General features: G+C 41.2%; 2 protein-coding genes across 3 annotated transcripts; one reads left to right on the top strand and one right to left on the bottom strand.

Annotated features, from left to right (window-relative positions):
• Positions 1-2075: 2075 nt before the first annotated feature.
• Positions 2076-4537, top strand: ggcta (gamma-glutamylcyclotransferase a). Its single transcript, XM_039820433.1, has 4 exons — positions 2076-2409; positions 3385-3530; positions 3616-3748; positions 3869-4537. The coding sequence occupies exons 1-4, from the start codon at positions 2164-2166 to the stop codon at positions 3989-3991; spliced, it is 648 nt and encodes a 215-aa protein (XP_039676367.1). The 5' UTR covers positions 2076-2163; the 3' UTR covers positions 3992-4537.
• A 145-nt stretch (positions 4538-4682) lies between these two features.
• adnp2b (ADNP homeobox 2b) lies at positions 4683-16247 on the bottom strand. Of its 2 annotated transcripts, XM_039820431.1 has the most exons (5): positions 15945-16247; positions 14993-15114; positions 13638-13769; positions 8680-8781; positions 4683-8464 (listed from the first exon to the last, which is right to left on the bottom strand). In XM_039820431.1, exons 2-5 carry the CDS (start codon positions 15098-15100, stop codon positions 5756-5758), a joined length of 3051 nt encoding a protein of 1016 aa, XP_039676365.1. In that variant the 5' UTR covers positions 15101-15114; positions 15945-16247; the 3' UTR covers positions 4683-5755. The 2 variants fall into 2 exon arrangements, with proteins under 2 accessions (XP_039676365.1, XP_039676366.1); XM_039820432.1 differs by lacking the exon at positions 13638-13769 and having other exon boundaries at positions 15945-16246.
• Positions 16248-18610: the final 2363 nt, after the last annotated feature.

Genomic DNA, 18610 nt, shown 5'->3' with positions numbered 1-18610 from the left:
AGTTAAAATAACTCCCATTTTTGAGTGGGGAAATATTTGTCACGAGTTTACACGAGAAACAGATTGGACATACATTAGATTACATACACATTTATAGGACATACATTAGATTACATACATACACACATTAATAGGGCATTGCATTACACACATTTATCATGGATCAAGACATATATAAAGGTATTCTCCGATACTTAAGTGGTGAGTATCCAGAGGAATACTCCAGGAACAAAAAAACACTTTTGATGTGCAAGCTAAGAAGACATCATTTATTAATTTATAGATAGATCAGTTTACAGGGTTCACACGTTTTGAAAAAAAACGTAAAAGTGCAAATTCCAGGCCTGGAAAGGCTTTCCCCTTGCTGTATTTTATCCCACTTCTCTCACTCGTGTCAACAGATGTTGTCCAGTCATGTCCTATTCCTTGTTCTTGATGTTCACCTGACAGTCACCTATATGTCTTTAGGTAACACATCCATTTGAGCTTGTTGGCATGGACCTGATAGGGAAGCTGACTGTGACTACAGAGGGATACAGTTACATCTGTGTAATGATTGATTACCTGACCAAATGTGTACAAGCTTACCCTCTTAGAACAAAAACTGGCTGTATCCTCAAATTTTTTTACCAGTTTGAGGCTGCCAAGAGGATCCTTACAGACCAGGGGAAGGAGTTTGTAAATCAGGTAAAATAAAACTACTTGCAATGTAGCTACCCACAATAATTTGTGGGGGAAAAATAAAATGCCATCAGTCACTTTAATTCATCCTTTGTAAAGTGAGATAAATGTATTTCAGATCAACACTGATGTCTGCAAGATCCTTGGGATAAAAAGAAGCCTTTGTGCACCGTATCATCCTCAAACCAATGGTCTTGTTGAGAAAATGAATGGTACCATACAAAGGTAAGCGAAATGGGTGGGAGTTGTGAACCTGTATCAAGAAATACAGCCACTATTGAAGTTATTTCTACGCTATACCAGATATACAGAATTAAATTAGATAGATAGATAATGTACAACTAAAAATACATTCTCTTCCTATCACATTTCAGAGCTCTGAGAAAACTTGTTAGGCAGAGGCCCGACACATGGACCAGCATCTAGATGCTATGATGTTTGGTCTACGGACCAAAAAACAGTCAACCACCAAATTTTCTCCATTCTATATGATGTTTGGCAGGGAAGCCAGATACCCGGGCCGTCCCAGGTCCCTGAGGAGTACATGGTATTTTCTGTTGCAAGTGATTGCTTTGACTTTTTGAAAGAATTTGTACTGATATGTAATACGTTATGATATTGTATACAAAATTATTTTTAAAAGGTGGACAGCAGCATGGCGAGTGCTGTGGAGAATGACAGCCCTGCAGAGGACATCATTAACATTATTGATGCCTTGCAGGCTGCTCGACACACCATTGCCACAAGCCACATCAAAAACAAAAAGTCCACAAAATCAAATTTCAAGGTGGGTGACAAAGTGTGGCGGTTGAATGTAAGAAGCCAGCAGCGAAAGGGAGAATAGTTGGAGCCTGACTTCTTAGGGCCTTTCACAGTCATAGCTCTACAGGACAAGAGTGCTGATCTGGAAAGTGAGGGAGGTCGTGTTTTTCCTAAAATCAACACCGACCACCTGAAAATACACATTGAGGAAAAAGAAAGAATACTATAAAAGATCCTGAACTCCACAGGGGTAACCTCAATCTCTGCCTCAATCCCTGCCTCCACCTCTGACTCCACATTCATCCCTGCCTCCACTCCCACCAGCCTTTGCAATCCTGAGTTATGGGGGTACAGTCCTTTTTTGGCAGGGGTATATGAGACCCCCCCCCACCCACCCACCCACCCACCCAACTCAGGACAGCAAAGTCTGACAGTCACCCAATTTGCTATACTTGCATGGTATGAGGTCTACTAAAAGTCCCAAATAGGCTTAGTTATTTATGTCATTATTTATTTATCCACGAATTCATACTCAAAATGTATTCATCTTCGACTAAAGACATTCATGGCTAATATCTGTGAAAGTTTGTGACACATGCTATCCTTCACTTTCACCACCAGATGTCCTCATAGAGTTCTGAAGCTTCGAGTAGGCCTACTCAACCTTTTTTCGATACAATTGGATTGAAAGCTTCAGTTCGACATCACTAGCTACAAAATATGTCCGTTGCCAACGGTCGCTTCATGTTTTTCGCTTTTGGAAGTACCGGTAACTTATGTCTTCTGTCTAGTCTTGCTGTCTTCTGTCCAGTCTTGCTGTCTCTTCCGACGGGAAACCACGGATATCAAAGTATGTCCGTTGCCAACGGTCGCTTCATGTATTTCGCTTTTGGAAGTAACTTGTTAAAGGAAAGACTGCAACTGGCAAATCCCTCTGCGACATTTTTCACTACCGGCCGACTAAAGGTAGCTAGCTAACGTTAACAAATACGTTTTTAGAATAAAATAGCTTTTTTTGTTTTCACTAGCTATTACCAATATGGCGTTCATGTCATGTGGGAATTACAAAACACTAAAGTAGTGACGAGGTAGCTAATGTTGTGTATCTTCTATCCTGAAGATACAGTGCATATGACACACAAATATGGTTAATAACATTGATAAGTTGATTAACCTACACTTAGTTGTCGACATGAACGCAGCATTGCCTTTCCCGTGAATGTACCATGGTGTCAGTAAGGGTAAATGAAACGGTAGAGGGAAGGGAATAGCTAGTAGTTATGCTGTTTTAAGCTAGTTGTAACCATTGTTGGTAGGCTAAACCTGGTTACTTTATTACTGGTCATATTGTCACAGTTTATTTGGTTGCGAGGTGTCCGTTTAACTCGGGACATTTCACTTACATATCGGTTAATAGCTTAACTAACGTTACCGTTTTTAGGGCGCAACTGCTGGTAACAACATCAATTATAGGCTACATAGCGTCTCTACGTGGTAAAGTGACTTGTGATAATGTACTTTACGGTGTCCAATATAGAAAACTAACTAGTGACTAGACGACTTGTTTCCCTCCTGTTAAAATCTCCCCCTCCGTTGTTAGGTTTGGTTCAGGTAGGGGGAAAACACATTGACGGGGGGACAGTCTTCCGACACAACTCCTCGTTCAATATTTTCACATATTGGCCCACCTAAATGATTACTAGGCTAGTTTTAGCATCAGCTGTAACAACAGGGCCAGAGTGTGCTATGCTGTGATGACCAACAGCAAACAGGCTCACTGGGGACACTGCTGAAAACACAAACATAGAACCCCCTCTTTACATCACAGTGAAGTAAAAGGCATTTTGTTTAAAATGCTAAATCCCTCATCGCCGTTCACAGCCTTTTGTCCTTTACCTCCTAACCTACTATCCCTTTTGTTTGTGTGTGTGTTGTGTGCAGGATTATGAGTTGAACTTTGGCCTGTGGGAGAAACATGTAGACAACAGTTGGCATGGTGGAGTGGCCACCATTAAATCCTGTCCAGGGGCAGAAGTGTGGGGGGTAATCTGGATTATGAGCAACGAAAACCTCCCGAGCCTAGACAAGTGAGACACACAAACACACAGCTGTCTTTCTGTTCATGTTTGTCACTTTAACCAACTACTGCGTGGTTCTTCTCGTTGTCCTCAGCCAGGAAGGCGTGAGTCAGGGAAAGTACTCTCCACTGGAGGTTTCAGTGGAGACTGAAAATGGACTCATGCTCTGCAGGTCTTATCAGATGAACAATTTCCACGCCTGCCCTCCCTCTCCTCAGTACAAACAGGTGTGTGCATGTAAACACAAACAGGTCCAAAGACAACACACTTGATATACTATGCAATAAATGACACATTCCAATTCAGTTAGTCCAATGTTTTTGTGATTAAATTCTGTTTTATATAAGGTGGTGTGTCTGGGTGCAGAGCAGAATGGACTTCCAGGGGATTACCTGAAGAGGCTGAAGGCCATTCAAACCAACAACTACACTGGTCCCTCAATCCTTGATCAAATCCAAACGGTCAAGTAGAGATTGAAAATTCACATTCTTTACTCTTTGAAAACACCAGTTGACAAAAACAACCTCACCATAAGGTCCATTTAGTAGCCATTCTGAGAATGAGCAGAATAGTAACAATAAAATACAGTGTAGCTATTAAGCTCTCATTCTCTTTTCAGCAGTTGCAGGAGCATTAGACCGCATTGTATTCTCCATTATAACCATAATCATGCAAGTAATAGTTGTAGAATTAAATTATAAAAATGTTAATATGTAATGGTACTGAAAACAGATCTGGTTAACAGACGGTGGGAAAAGCTATAACTGGACCTTACATTTTCTTTTTTTTAAAGAAACATCTATTTCTAAGGTTAAAACTGAATCTGCTACCCTGTGAGGCCAGAAGTTTGTAATGCATGGCCATAATGAGACATGTGGCTGTGCCACAACACATACCTCATCTTTTATTTCGAGCCATCACAATTGAAGACTCAAAATGTATGCGACAGGCAGAATATCCTTACATTTTACTAGTTTTCAGGGGAATAATAATAAACTGGTGAAACACACTCAAGACTTCCTTCTGCTCAGCATTTATTCTGCCTTTAACCAATATGTTCTATTTCTGCTGGTAAGGAATAACGACTGGCCGCAGTTTTGCATTATTTTCCAGGTCATTCAGTTACAGGTGAGAGGAGGGAAAAAAAAAAAAAAAATTGGGTGCTTTAACAAAGATTTAATTACAATGACTGAATCATTTATGTAAAAGGAAACCACTTTATTTGTTACAACACAGTGGCATTGGACAGAATGATAATTTGTAGGCCTACTTTTCCTAACATTTGTCGGTCATCTAGGAATTATAAAATATGCTTTCAGGAGGCTTTCAGGAGAAAAGAATATGGTGAACACCCAATAACTTGTTTATATTTTGTTGAATCTAGGTCAATTTCCAAAAGCAAATATGTATACTTCACAATGGCACAAATCATAATTTCATTTGACAATAAAACAAAAAAAGGTTCATGCAAGCAACATGGTCAGAGATGTATAGTAACCCAGAATACAGAAACCTGAAAACGCAAACATTTGTACATTCTTAAGAATTTGGCTTCAAAACTGCAAGATGAACATTCACCTTCTACCTTCTGCAGGAGTTGGTGAGCAAGAAATAATACATTTTAAATCAGTTTAAATGTAAGGGGGGGGGTGTAAGGGTGTTCATCTAAAAGTAAAAAAGAAAAATAACAAAACTGCAAAAACAGGTCCGTGTGTGTGTGTGGAGGGGGGGTATAAAAAGAAAAGCATAATATAATGAAAACCAAGTCTATGTTAAAGTGTGCACTTAAGTCTTGATATTAGCAGACTAGCATGATGTAGGAATCACAATTTTGTACAAAAATGGGCTTAAATAAAAGGGGGCAAGAAAAGCAGAAAATCAGTGCTTGAGTTGAAGTCAGTAGCCATTGTCGAATGAAAGATTGTAACCAGCTAAATACTGTTGCCACTCAACAGCTGACACCATTATATCTTGCAGACAGTGCATCTGTATCTTAATCATGTTCTCTGCATTCATGTGGAAATTGGGATATGGACAACTAACAATTTACTGAAGTCAAACAAAACGCTACTGATGTGGTCTACATTAAGAGACTGAGCACACAGGTAACTGCATGGTGAACTTGTCTAGCGACTGTCAACACAAAAGGCCATCATTAAAGTATCTGGGTTGTTATCTTGTAATCTGGGTTTTAAATTAGGGACATCTGCATTTGTTCCATTTTCACACATTTCTTAACTCAATTTCATCTGCTCCACCTGTTCCCCATCCGTAACTTTCTCATTTCCACTTTCATCCATTGGTTCTGGGCCCCCCTCACTGTTCTCCATCTGCTCCGTTGAATCAGCAGACGGCTGCTCTGTGGCGTCGGCCGGCTTCTGTTCGGGGATCACGAGATTGTGCTTGACCTTGGTCAGTTCGGTCATGTTGAAGCCGAGGAAAACGGCAGCAGTGTTCCTACTGAGACTCTTCATGCACTTGCTGCGCTTCTTGCTGAAGTGGGCGGCCAACTCTGGTTTTGTGAGGGACAGCCTCTTGCACAGCTCTTCGGTCTCGGCTTTGGTGGCATAGGGGTTCAGGTTGAAGTACTTGGATATGAAGTCTCTGCGCTGATCGCCGTAGCGGCGCTCGATCGGGTTGGGTTCCAACAGCAGCTTCACTGCGGGATCGAGCTGAATCACAGGCTCTGGCGGGGGCAGTAACTTCTCATTCTCTCGCTTCTTGCGCATAGCCGCCTTTTTTTCTCGCTCTAGTTTGTTGGTCATCATGACCTCCCTCCATGCAACCTCCAGCCTCTTCTGAGACTGCAGCTCTGCTACATTCTCTGGACGCACTGCAGCAGGTGCAGCTGGAATCACACGCGCTGGAGCTATAGTTTGTTTCATAGTCGGCGCTTGTGGCATTTGGAGAAAGTAGAGTTGCTTCTGAGCTGGTTTCGGTGGCTGCTGCGGTGGTGCTGCTGTAGTTGTGGGTGGCGTTGGTTGTTTTGGTGAACACCGACATCGCTGAATGTGGAGCATCACTGCCTGCTGGGTGACCTTTCCTGTGTACACACCATTGCAGTAGATGCACTTGAATGCCTCTGTCTTGAGGATAGCATGAATGGTGGGTGCTACTAAGTGTTTTTGCTTCAGGTGCTGAAGGTGTTTGGATTCATTTTCAAACTTTTCATCACAGAATGGACAATAGGCACTGTTGATTTTCGCAGGTGCTGAGCAGATTTCTGGCTGGCTGCTGGGCTGCAACTTGAAGAAGATCAGGTCGAGGGAACTTGTGACCAGGGCAAGATTGACCTCTGTGTCTCCTAAGACCTCTTTTGGTGCGGTGGTGTGGACGTCAAAGTAAGGGAACAGGATTCCTCCGATACCTTTAGAGTAGACCCTGTACTTCTGCCTCAGAAAATCACAGTATGGCTTGCTTGTGGGATTGTGCTGCTTTACATGCTCAGCGAGCTGTTTGATTGAAAAGAACAAAGCTGAGCAATATAAACAATTCAGGCCATGCAGCAGGTGTTGGAAGACGCTTTTTTCTGATAGAAGAATTTTGCACGTTAGACATTTGACAGTTTTGTCTGGCATTTTCTTCAAGAATGCAGCTCGTGCCGCCACACTTTCTGACTTGGATGTGGTGGATTTTGTCTGGTGAGCGACCTCTGTATGCATGTCAAAGACATTGGAAGGGAAAAGTTCATTGCAGAGAGGACAGGTAATCCACTTCTTAGTTGGTGGAGTGGAGTTCCTGGTTTGCTCAACAGTCTTGAGGTTGGTGCCTGTGCTCTGAGAGACAGGCACTGCTAATTGCAGTGGAGCAAAAGTGTACGTGGGCATGCCATTTATCTTGTTGCCAGTCGGAATCAGGTGACTCAGCAAGGACTGTGAAGTCAGCATGGTACCTTGAAGGGTGATTTGGTTCGTTGGTGCATTTTGTGTGACCACAGCAGGCTTAGATACAGCTCCTGTTCCAGCTGCCATGTTGGCCTGCAGTCCTGATGGGAGAAGGATTTGCTGCACTTGTGGAGTCTGTTGTAGTTGAGCAGAAGCAGGAGTTATAGCCACAGGTGCCCGTTTCAAAGACATGTTAGAAACCATGGGAAGCTGGACCATAGATTGTCCTTGGGGCAAAGCACTTCGGATGGCTATCGTGGCACCAGGCTGGAGCAAACCTTTAGCTTCTGCACTAGCTAGCTGCACTAGCGCGGACGCTTGAGGGGGCAGAAAAGCTTGGTTTGTTCTGGGGGCACAGATCAGAGTCGTACTGTTTGGAGTTCCTTGTATTTTCTGTAATGCCACCACAGTCTCAGTAGGTTGGTCATTGCTTGGTAAAGCCAAGGACTTACTGTTCAACATTTGAGGTTGTTGTGGTTTAGGAGCAATGCTTGGAAATGTCACAAACATGCCATTCCCATTAGGTGTTGTTTTAATGGTGTAGTTCTTGTTCTCATAAATCATACTCTGCACTTGTGTACTGACTGAATAGTGGGATGGCTCAACCAGCATGTGATGCAACATTTGGTCTAGGCTTCCAGCGTTCACTTTGCACACCTTACAACAGTAGATCTTTATCGATGAAGTCCCTTGAGGGTGTAATCTGTAACCGATATACTGTTCTGCCAACCTGTCCAGGTGCTTGAGAATGATGTGCTTCTTCATCCCAAAGATAGAGGAGTTTGGAAATCCACATTTTCGACATTGATACCGCTCACTTCCACAATGGGTGGGTTGAGGCCCTCCAGTCTGCCGTTGTATAGAGTTGGCATGGAAGAACAGCATGTGCTTCTTGAGATACTTGGGGGTTCCAACGAAGACGCACTGAGCACAGGGTGCCAGTGCACAGAATGACTGCATGTATCCATGGCAACGAGAGACATGGCTCCTGAAGTTGTAGATGTTTGTAGAAGAGTACTTGCACAGGGTACAGCATAGAGGTCGAGACCGATAAGGCCACTGAATAGAAAAATAAACAGAGTTAAATTTGCAGTGTGCACTAAGTATTTAACATTCATACCAAGCTACACATCTTAACAAATATGGAATGACTACTTTCCTCTTTAATTTTAATCCACAAGACAGGTATGAGTTTACTTACAGATCAGTAACATTTTTAATTTTTTAACAAATACTCAAACTAGCAAATAATCATTCAAACGTGTCATATTCACCCTTTTCTTTAGTCTTTTGTATCCGTAGGTGATATCATCCCAATCAGTTTCCTGAAAGGCCTCTTCTTCATCGGAGTTCTTCTCAGAGGTTTCATTGAGATCCTGCACAGTAAACACACAAACAAATCTTAAGCAGAAGTTTCACAATGTAAACAAAATGTATGTATTATAAGACATACATTCAAAGTTGTTCAAGTAAATAAGGCCATTTGGCCTAAAGTTTAAATAATAGCAAGGCATCATACATTATGAATTTATTATATATGGAATGTGCAAGTTTATACTGTGCACCTAGCTTAAACTAATAGCAGTATAATTAAAAAGCCCTGCAATAAATTCTACCTTCATGAAAGTTATAATGATAAGTTACTGTTGAAACTGCAGTCTGTATTGAACTGTATTGCATTATGCTGAGGTTTCCAATATTTTGTCAACCCCATTTATATTATGGGTAGAGTACAAATTAAAAGCACTTCTGTGTAATGCAGCACAACAAACTACAGAGTCCAAAATTACATTTAAATTGAAGCAACACCTAACATAATCTTCATGAAGGTAGGATTCATTTTATGAGACTCTTAGTTTTAGGGGAATGACCCTAATAAACTGACAACTGAGTGCATGTTTCACAAATACATTTTTAATCTGAAAAGTTAGAAGCAGCCATTAGATAATCGTGGTGGAGTAAAAAGTACTTCCCTTTGAAATGTAGAAGTATAGTCACAATAAATCAAGTACCAGCGGCTCAAGCCTCAATTCATCTGCACCTTTGTGTTAAACCTGTGCGCTCATAGATGCAGTGCAATTGAGAAATAGTTTAACTTGACCTATATATTGACTGTCATCCTGCAGATTGAATTTTAAAATCATGCTACAAGCTACGAGTCAAGTTCAAAATCTCTGCAAAAAAAAAATCCTGTAAATCCAACGTCGCCATAAAGCAGTCCTGCTCATTGATTTGCAACATTATCCATATTAGCCCAATAACACAGGAAATCTCTAACACTAAACACGACATCATATCGCCCAACCCCACTTGTTGCCATAACAACCAAAGACCCTCTGAACAATTTCAATGTGACCATCGTCATTAAATTCCAATCTGATTTTACTATGTTTTAAGATTGCTGTTAAAATGTTTATTCCCAAACTAAAAAAAATAAAAATAAAAAATAAAAAAACACTATTCACCGTGAAGAGAGCATCTGGTGAGCGTAGCTCCTATGGTGCTATTTTGATGCTAACAAGCACTCACCGCTACCATTAGCATTACATTGACTGCCATTCATTTTGACGTTGCTTTTGACAGTGAATAACTTTACATCTGAAGCATTTAAAGACTATTTGTCCATTGTTTATTTCTAAAGAAACACGACAATATATAAAAGGCTCCATTACCTTGTATCTCACGTTATGCTCTGTAGCAGACGTTTTTGTAAAAATAGTAAAAACGATTGTGTCATAACCACGAGACTTACTGTCGCACAGTAGAGGAATTACCGTATAGTACAGGAGAAGCTCACAGGCAGTTTGGACTTCCATTAGCTGTTTAGGTTTAATGACTAATGTTAACTAGCATGTTAGTGATCAGTAATTAGCCTGTGCCTAGGTTATCTCCTTACATATACCTACACTCTCCATCTCTGTAAGATTGGGAATGATTGAGATTTCTCTTGGCACAGCTACCAGAAGACTTCCAACTTTCAGACACGTTGCTCACGTCACATCTACAAGCTCAGTTGGAGGCTGCTCAGTAAGGCCGGTTACACACTGGATGCGTCACGCGAGCGTGTCAGCTGCGTGGTGTGTCCGTTTATTTTTCGGCTCCCACGTTAACAGGTTAGAGCTTACACATTGCCTGTGTGACACGCGCGTCTGAAAACACGTGCCTGCTAGAAATACAACAGACGCCCATTTTTCAAGCGACAAGCAAGCGTGTTGGAAGCGTTTCCAGGCAAAATAGAATAGGAAAAGATGTTTATATGTCGTTTAGACACAAATACATATTAATAAATGACATGTTGTTTGAAAGTCTTTGAGTTTTGATATAAATGCAGATATAAATGTAATAAAAAAAATATATAATCAATTTTCTAATATTGCACCGGTCAATACAGAACGAAATATTCGGTAGCCTATTTTTCTGTCAATACTGCAGACTTTGTCTTTGCTGTAATCAAATCAGTATACATTTATATTTAACATGGTATTTCATTTTATCAATGGGAAACATACATGTGTCCAGAAAAGGCTAGCAGCAGCAGTGCCGTATCAGACAGGTTTCTGGTGTGTAAAGACAGAAAAATCGACGCAGCCGCCACTCAACAGCTGCGGTGGGGTGGGGTGTTCCTGTAGAGCCCACTTCTTTGATTGGTTCGTAGAGCGCAAGAACGGCCATTGATTAGGATTGGCTTGTGGGGTACAAGAATGCCCACGTTTTCTTCTGTTCTACTTTACATCCTATTTTTGGCCATCTAATGGCCATTTTCCACAGAAACAACTTTTCTGCAGATGTATTTCTGTGCAAAAGCTTGCTAGCTAATAATGTTGCTAATTAAATCATTTCTATTTTAATGTAATGCTGGTAGCGAAACACTTTAACTTGTTTAAAAATTGTCAAAATTAGTTATCTTTTGTGTGCCACATAGCACAATTACACCTCGGATAATGGAGACAAATCTTGGGCATGGCTGCCCTTTTTGTCCTTCTAATCAACAGTAGTACCAAGAACGTTAGCCTACACTGCAGCAAGTCTAAAAGGAAGTCAGGTGGGTGCTCTCTAAAAGGGGTTTGCGTTACCTGGCGTGTTTTTAAGCTCAGCTGTCAGCTTAACAAACCCGCCATGCTACGCTGGGTGATGAGTCTTCAAGTGCCTTATTACATTTGTTGTGTTAAAATTAAAAGGCATTTGCTTCAGGAATTATTTTATCCCGTTTTGCTTTTGCAACTAAAGGCTGCTTGAAAGCAGGTTTGTTTTTTTCCTTGTCCCAGTCGGCACATCTGGGTGACCTAGTTGAATGAGAGTTGAGGCCTTTTTATAGTTGTGCGGAGAATCGACGGCGTACCCCTGCAGACCCCTCTGCGTCTACACTAGACCCTATGCCGTAGCCTGACGTGCACCTCTAGAAAAATGTAACTACACGTCGCAGCGACGCACATCGCTCGGCCGTGGCTTGGTAGCATAAACAACATGAAATCAAGGAGAGGGTTGACTTTTCCTGCTACAGATTTGCCACCATGGTCAGAAAGCACAGGGGAGACACTTTGTTTCTCTCACTACGACTCTAGAGTCAGTACTCGCTCCAAAGCTAAACAACGTCACTCTCTCACTTCACCCACCCACCCACCCACCCCCACACACACTTTGACTTTTACCCAAAAATCATATTCGAAGTTCGTTTGTATATTAATATTTGAATATTTATTAATAATATTTTGACCATTAAATGCCTTCAGTTTAAAAAAAAAAAATTAAGTCAGACCCTGGATTAAACACAAACAGTGTGCTTTCGACAGGGAGTTTGGAGCTTTCACCGTAGCCTACGTAAGTGGTCTGATGTTTATACTCATGTGCTGGTGTGTGCGTCGAGCCAGTGTGTGTGGACTTTTTTTTTTTTCCCAAAAGCGACTAGCGACAAATCTGGCGACTTTCTGTAGAAAAGACAGCGACTTTCTGTAAAATAAAAAAAAGAGTCGCCAGTATTGTCCAGCAAGCACGCCATGTATTTCTCTCATGTGGCCGCCGAAACAGTCTCCTTTCTCTTCTGTTGTGTGACTGAGGAGCAGCCCCGCCCCCCAATCTGTGCTCTCTCCTCATGTGCAGCAGCACTGAGCAGGCAGGTAGGAAGGGGAGAAGGGACAGGGTGCGGCACCGGTGCACGTATTGTATTGAATCAACATATCTGTGCAATTTCATCAAACATAGGACTACTGAGTCACATTTTTCGGTATGTATCAACGTTGTGTGTAGTCTATGCTGTGTGCCCTCCTCAAGAGGCGAGAGAGAGACCCAAATGTATTTATATATTTTTAAAACCTGCTAAACCATGGTTAAGCGACCTTTTATCAATGTATTGGTCAGTGCTACCCAATCGTAGCATACTGTACTGGTGGGGAAACAAGCATCTGATAAAAAGAAATCAGCCAGCCAGCTGCTCCCTGACAAGAGCCACTCTCCGGGAGGCGATATTACGAATCCCACTATGGCCACGCCAAGACCCGCCCTTCAATAGCGTTCACACGCTACTATTGGCCAGGCGTCCATGCTTACATGTACAGGTCCTATCCCCTGACCAATCCACTAACCTTAACCACTCGAGGTGAAATGCCTAACCCCAACCAATCAAGCTGCTTCGTAGGGCGGGTCTTGGCGTGGCCATAGTGGGATTCGTAATTTTGCCTCCGGGAGGGTCTGGCTCTGCCGACCGAACACCGTGGAGCACTCTGCTACCCCCTGTTGCGTGGGCGGTGTATTGCATTTCACGCATCGCCCGTGACGCTTGGGTCTACTTGTGTCCGCAGTTTAGACTATGAAAGGGAGCACGTCGCTCGCGTTGCTTGTTCGCGTTGACTCTGTAACGGCCCTTACGTAGGCTACGGCGAAAGCTCTGCGTGGAGCCCGCGCAGGACTATAAAAACAGCCTTTAGAGTTTTGGTTGTGTTTCCATTCACTACAACAGTGGAGCAATGCAAACATACTAGGGCTGTGCTCGATTGAAGAAATTCTTAGTTGACTAACACTCATTCAATTGTATCGACAATTGTTTTTCTCCGCAAAGAGTCATGCAAAAGCACCACTTTAATTCTTGCGTTTACCAGAGATGTGCTCGTACATTTCTTGGAAATAAGTCATTCAGCATGAAGAAAAAAAAAGCATAAAACATGACTAAAGAAATCTAAGTTGACCAAGACCAAAACGACCAATTAGTCAACTAATAGGGAGCAGCCCTACAACATACCTTCCTTGTCTTATACACAACTTTCTCTTCGTTGCTGTTGTAAGCTGACCGGGAACCCACAGGCAGATCTTCCAGTTCTGCAGTTTCATTTGTGCTTGTGTGACGGGCTCGCACGGCAATCTGCTTGTTGTGCTATCATGGAGGAACTCATGCTTGTGAACTTTGGTTCCATATTACGTGCATCAATCTACATATAAAATAAAAAAATGCTCAATCGGCAACTAGATAGCATTATTACCGGTCTCCCGGTTGCATTTTTTGCAGTTTTACTGAACATCGGCCAATAATGATCGTCGGCCGATCAATCAGAGCATGTCTAGCATCAATAGTTGTTGAATTGCTTGCTAGAAGCAGGCTAGCTAGCTTTGTTAAGATTGAGTTGGTTCCTGTTACTTATGTTAATGTAACACTATGCAATTGTTAGTTTGTCCCACTTGTTTCATCAAAGTCACAAATAATGGTAAATTGATTTAAGAATTTGACAGAACACAAGTTAAATTGTACTTCCAACTGAATGCGTAGCCACTGATTTGACTGACACAAACGGGACAAAACAGCAGTCAGTAAAGTTACTGGGCAAAACAAAGAAAGAAAAAAGGACAGAAGCTACTGGGCATTTCTGGTCTGCCAACCAATGAGCTGTGTGGCTGCAATCAGATACGTCAGTATTACAAGATTCAGTGGTTACATTTTGGACAGAAACACTGATGACAAACATACATTTATCACAACTATAATTACCACAGTGTTTGTAACTGTTTAAAAAGGTCCCATGGCATGACAATTTCACTTTATGAGTTTTTTTTTTTAACATTAATATGCATTTCCCTAGCCTGCCTATGGTCCCCCAGTGGCTAGAAATGGTGATAGGTGTAAACCGAGCCCTGGGTATCCTGCTCTGCCTTTGAGAAAATGAAAGCTCAGATGGGCTGATCTGGAATCTGCTCCTTATGACGTCATAAGTCTGCTTTGCCTGCCCAGAGAATTTGGCCCACCCATGAGAAAGAGAGAGACATCATGGTTTTCAAACAAGCAAAGTTGCAGTTGGTCAAGGCCCCCCCCCCCTCTCCTCCTCAATAGCTACAGACACAGAAATGGCACATACTAAAGAAAGCTCATTGTGGGACTGGCTCTAGTGGCTGCAAGGCTGAATTTCGGGAAAGAGACTTCAGATACAGTATTAGGGGACCACTAAGGCCTATATAAAAGCATCCAAAGAGCACCATGTCATGGGACCTTTAAAGCTATTATAAAGCCAAAATATATACATTTTAAGCCAACTTATCTTATATAACAGTGTAAATTACACTTAATAGCTTTCAATCAGGCATCTTATTTTCCAAGATAAAACATACCTTCAACAGGTTTTGGCAATCTTCCAGGCCGATCTCACCTAGGATGTTTTTCACTGCCTTGCGACCCCTTCGGATCTTGTCAATATTTCCAACTGGATACTGATACATTATTCCTCACAAGCCTTGTAGAGAAAAACAAGGCTTAATGTTATGGAGCAAATCAAAACAAAACAAACAAAAAAATACTAAAAGCTACAAGAAAAGTACTTGACTAAATCTTTTTTTTTTTTTTTTCCCCATTCATAGTCACAACATTTCCCAGTCAAGGCCTAGAAAGTAACCACTATTTGAGTAAAATAATGTTTCCACTTTTTACTGCACCACCAAATACAGTACAGTTTGGTGAATGGAGACTGTATAAATGAAGAATAGCAAACAGAAAATTGCACACCCAGGGGAGACTGGAAAAGGCAAACACAATAAATGCAATTAGCTGTGTATAGTTAATATGTGCAGGACAAGCCTATCCAACGTTTATGTTAAGAAAAAGTTGTGGTTTGCCGTTTTATAACGCCATACTCCTATAAAGAAATATATATAACGTTACTGTAGTAAGAATTGAGATGCTAAATAGTAACTGCAACATACTTTGCTATAACAATTAAAACATCACTGCACATAGATATTGTCTGCATAAGCATTGTGGTATCCAAATAACATAACAGTTACTGTGCAACAGCTAATTTCACACTTAACGATGAGTATGTAATAATATGTGATTACGAACCATTCACTGATGGTTAAGAAAAACTTATTTTAGCGAGTTAAAGTGTTTGATTTAGATCACCTAATGTTACAAACTAAAACCTTGCCGTCCATGCTAACACTGCTCAGTGGGTGCTTGCCACACTGGAGACATTAAAAAGATTATGATAGCACGCGGACAGCAATAAGCCGGCCACGCCGCTTCTTCCTACTTGAGGATGCCCACAGCCACCTCGCAGATATTTACCTCGTATAATTTTCGGTGTATGTTAACGTTGACGTTAGTTGTCGCTGTGCCACCTCCGACAGGGCTAACGTTTTCCACTTCCACCGGCCGTCAACTGTGTGTGTCGGTGAGCTGCGTCAGCGCTGCATATAGATACTCATCCGAGCAGCATCCTCTGTCTATACACAACGCTGTATGAATAATATAGTCAAATATGAATGATGATATTTGCGAACCACCTCCAAAGATAAGTTATTTTTGGTCCCGCTTTTGTCCCTTTCTTCCCCTTAATAAGGAAAAAATGGCGCACAAGTTCAGGATCTGACGTAGCAGTCCTCATTTGCATACTGCACAAACTGACCAATAGGAGGCTTCCCAGCATAAAAACTAAATACATTTTTATTCTTTCACCAAGACTGTCAGCCATTGTTCAAGAGTGTCCAAGTGATCCATTTTATGTTCCTGTTTTTGAATTAAATGTAATAGCTGACTTGTTAATTGGACTTTTGTATTCTACAACAGATAGCTAGGTCGGGGGGCGTGGCTGCTGCGACCCCCACTGGCAGTCACGTGTTACATGACTAAGGCTATCCAATGAGCTGTCGAAAAAATGAGCTAAATGGGTGGGTCCATGTCTTATGACGTCATATCATGCTACTTTTTTTAGCCAATTACATTGAACCACCATTTTGATAGGAGAGGAAGTGAAATTGATAGGATAGATGTGTTTTAGTTAGCATAGCATAACGTTTTAGGACTTTTTAATATTTAACGATTACAGAAAAACTAAATGGCTAGCTACCATCGCGTAGCAATTTATTCCAATGACGAGACCTAATTTTAGATTTTTATGGTCAGTCATACCTACTTAGAGTAGATTCAAATCTTCTTTACATTAACAATCTTATGTTCGGCCACCTACCAATTTACAAACATATTCACTCTTGCAGGAGTTGAGCGAAGTCTGAATTACGGCCTACCAAATAAACTTTACGAACAAAGGTCAGTTTGTTTGGAGATAAATCAGCAATTCATCAAAGCAACAATTTGACGTTACTCCAGGTTCGTCTTGGACTCATTTTCCCAATTTCCTGCGTTATCAATCTATCGCACCATTTTTAACAACAGAATACATTTTATTAGCTATTTCACAGTACCACAAGCCCAGATGTTAATACAGTCCTTTAGCCCCACCAATACATGCTGTAATTGGCCATTACAATTCCCCCACTTATTCAATCCCTAACTTGACCACTAGAAATGTTTTTCGAAGTGCTGTTGCATGAAGCGGTTTACTGTAAAATAATGTAACAACCTAATTTAAAAGTTGACTAACAAGATCACATCTAGCATTTTTTCCTCTGGTCAGGCAATGCAAACCAGGATGATTTAATTTTCTGGGCATACAGAAAAACATGAAGTGTCAACAATTATAATGGCTGTGCTGCAGCTGATTGTACTACAACTGTGTTAGAGGACATCATGTCTACACCCAAAGTAGAAAGGGAGAAGGGATTTTTTTACTGTCAGATTCCCTCATGTCAAACCAATACATGATTATGCCACCAATCAGAATCAACCACTTAAGAATTCATTCATGCTTGCTCAAAGTGAACAGGCTGTAAACCAAGTTGTCCTCAAGTCATTTCAAATCTATCATCTGTGTTATAAACAATGTAATTTGTATTTTGCTCTGCTTGGCAGACCAGTAAATCGTCTGTTTTATTATTGCCACCACTATCAAACACAATGACCGAGCGAGTATGTGTACAAAGTGGACAGTCCACTCTGTACACATACTCACTGCATGTCTCCATGGTCAGAAAGTGTTTTAATTCATTGAGAAGCAGAGGAAATCAATGGCTTCACATTAGACGTGTATTCATTAATCAGTCCTTAATATTTTAATAATGTTGAGGCTCCAAGTGAGCGATGGCTAAAGCTACCTACTACAGTATATGATAGCAGTACATTGTGCTTTATGATCAATCAAGCAAGGATCTTATTGGAAGCTTTGTAAGCAGGTGAGAGCGGAGTGTCTTCTTCAAGGATAGACAGGACATGTACGAAAATGTACATGCAGTAATGGAAAATTACCAACATTTTCCTTGTCCTCTCTAGCCAGCAGGTCACCCTGGCAACCTTATCTGAATTTCCACCTCTAAATTTCTTTAATTACTGAATTTACAGATGGCTAGTTAGTTTGAAAAAGGCTTCAGAACCATATATAAAATACTATAATGTACAGTGCCAAGAGGACACATTGTAGATACGGAGCTCTTTAATTAGACTGCAATTGAAGTGGCATTTATTGTATTTGTCATCAAAGCACATGCCGGTTTTCTTTACAACACACACAGCAGCAGCCCATGTCACTGATTAAATGCTCTTTTCTGGTTTAAGATGACACTTTAGTGCTCTGCTATCTTGTAATATACATCTAAACTGATGTACAGATCCAATTATCTTTGGAAAATACATACTATCATCAAAACACATTCAAATACTGTACTAGCGTACTATTAGATGAATCAGCCGCAAGCGAGATCTCATTCCCGGCTGCAAAGAAAACAGCCTAAGCAGCCCTAAATCTGGATGAGATCGTTTCCAGGAAATTCAACTACTGTGTAATCACAACACACACCAGACCCATAACAGATCAGAAACATTTGTTTTGGAACTAGGTT

This window comes from Perca fluviatilis, chromosome 13, assembly GCF_010015445.1.
Source record: "Perca fluviatilis chromosome 13, GENO_Pfluv_1.0, whole genome shotgun sequence".
NCBI classification, from domain to species: domain Eukaryota; kingdom Metazoa; phylum Chordata; class Actinopteri; order Perciformes; family Percidae; genus Perca; species Perca fluviatilis.
This window is presented reverse-complemented; position numbering and strand designations above follow the sequence as displayed.

Bases quoted from the DNA above. Each gene is read 5' to 3' on its own strand.
- ggcta (XM_039820433.1), top strand. From the start codon at position 2,164: ATGTCCGTTGCCAACGGTCGCTTCATGTTTTTCGCTTTTGGAAGTACC. The intron at 2,410-3,384 runs GTAGCTAGCTAA...TGTTGTGTGCAG, and splicing joins TCACTACCGGCCGACTAAAG to GATTATGAGTTGAACTTTGG. The intron at 3,531-3,615 runs GTGAGACACACA...CGTTGTCCTCAG, and splicing joins AACCTCCCGAGCCTAGACAA to CCAGGAAGGCGTGAGTCAGG.
- adnp2b (XM_039820431.1), bottom strand. From the start codon at position 15,100: ATGTATCAGTATCCAGTTGGAAATATTGACAAGATCCGAAGGGGTCGC. The intron at 13,770-14,992 runs GTATGTTTTATC...CCTCCATGATAG, and splicing joins ATTGCCAAAACCTGTTGAAG to CACAACAAGCAGATTGCCGT. The intron at 8,782-13,637 runs GTATGTTGTAGG...TTTACTGTGCAG, and splicing joins TTGTGTATAAGACAAGGAAG to GATCTCAATGAAACCTCTGA.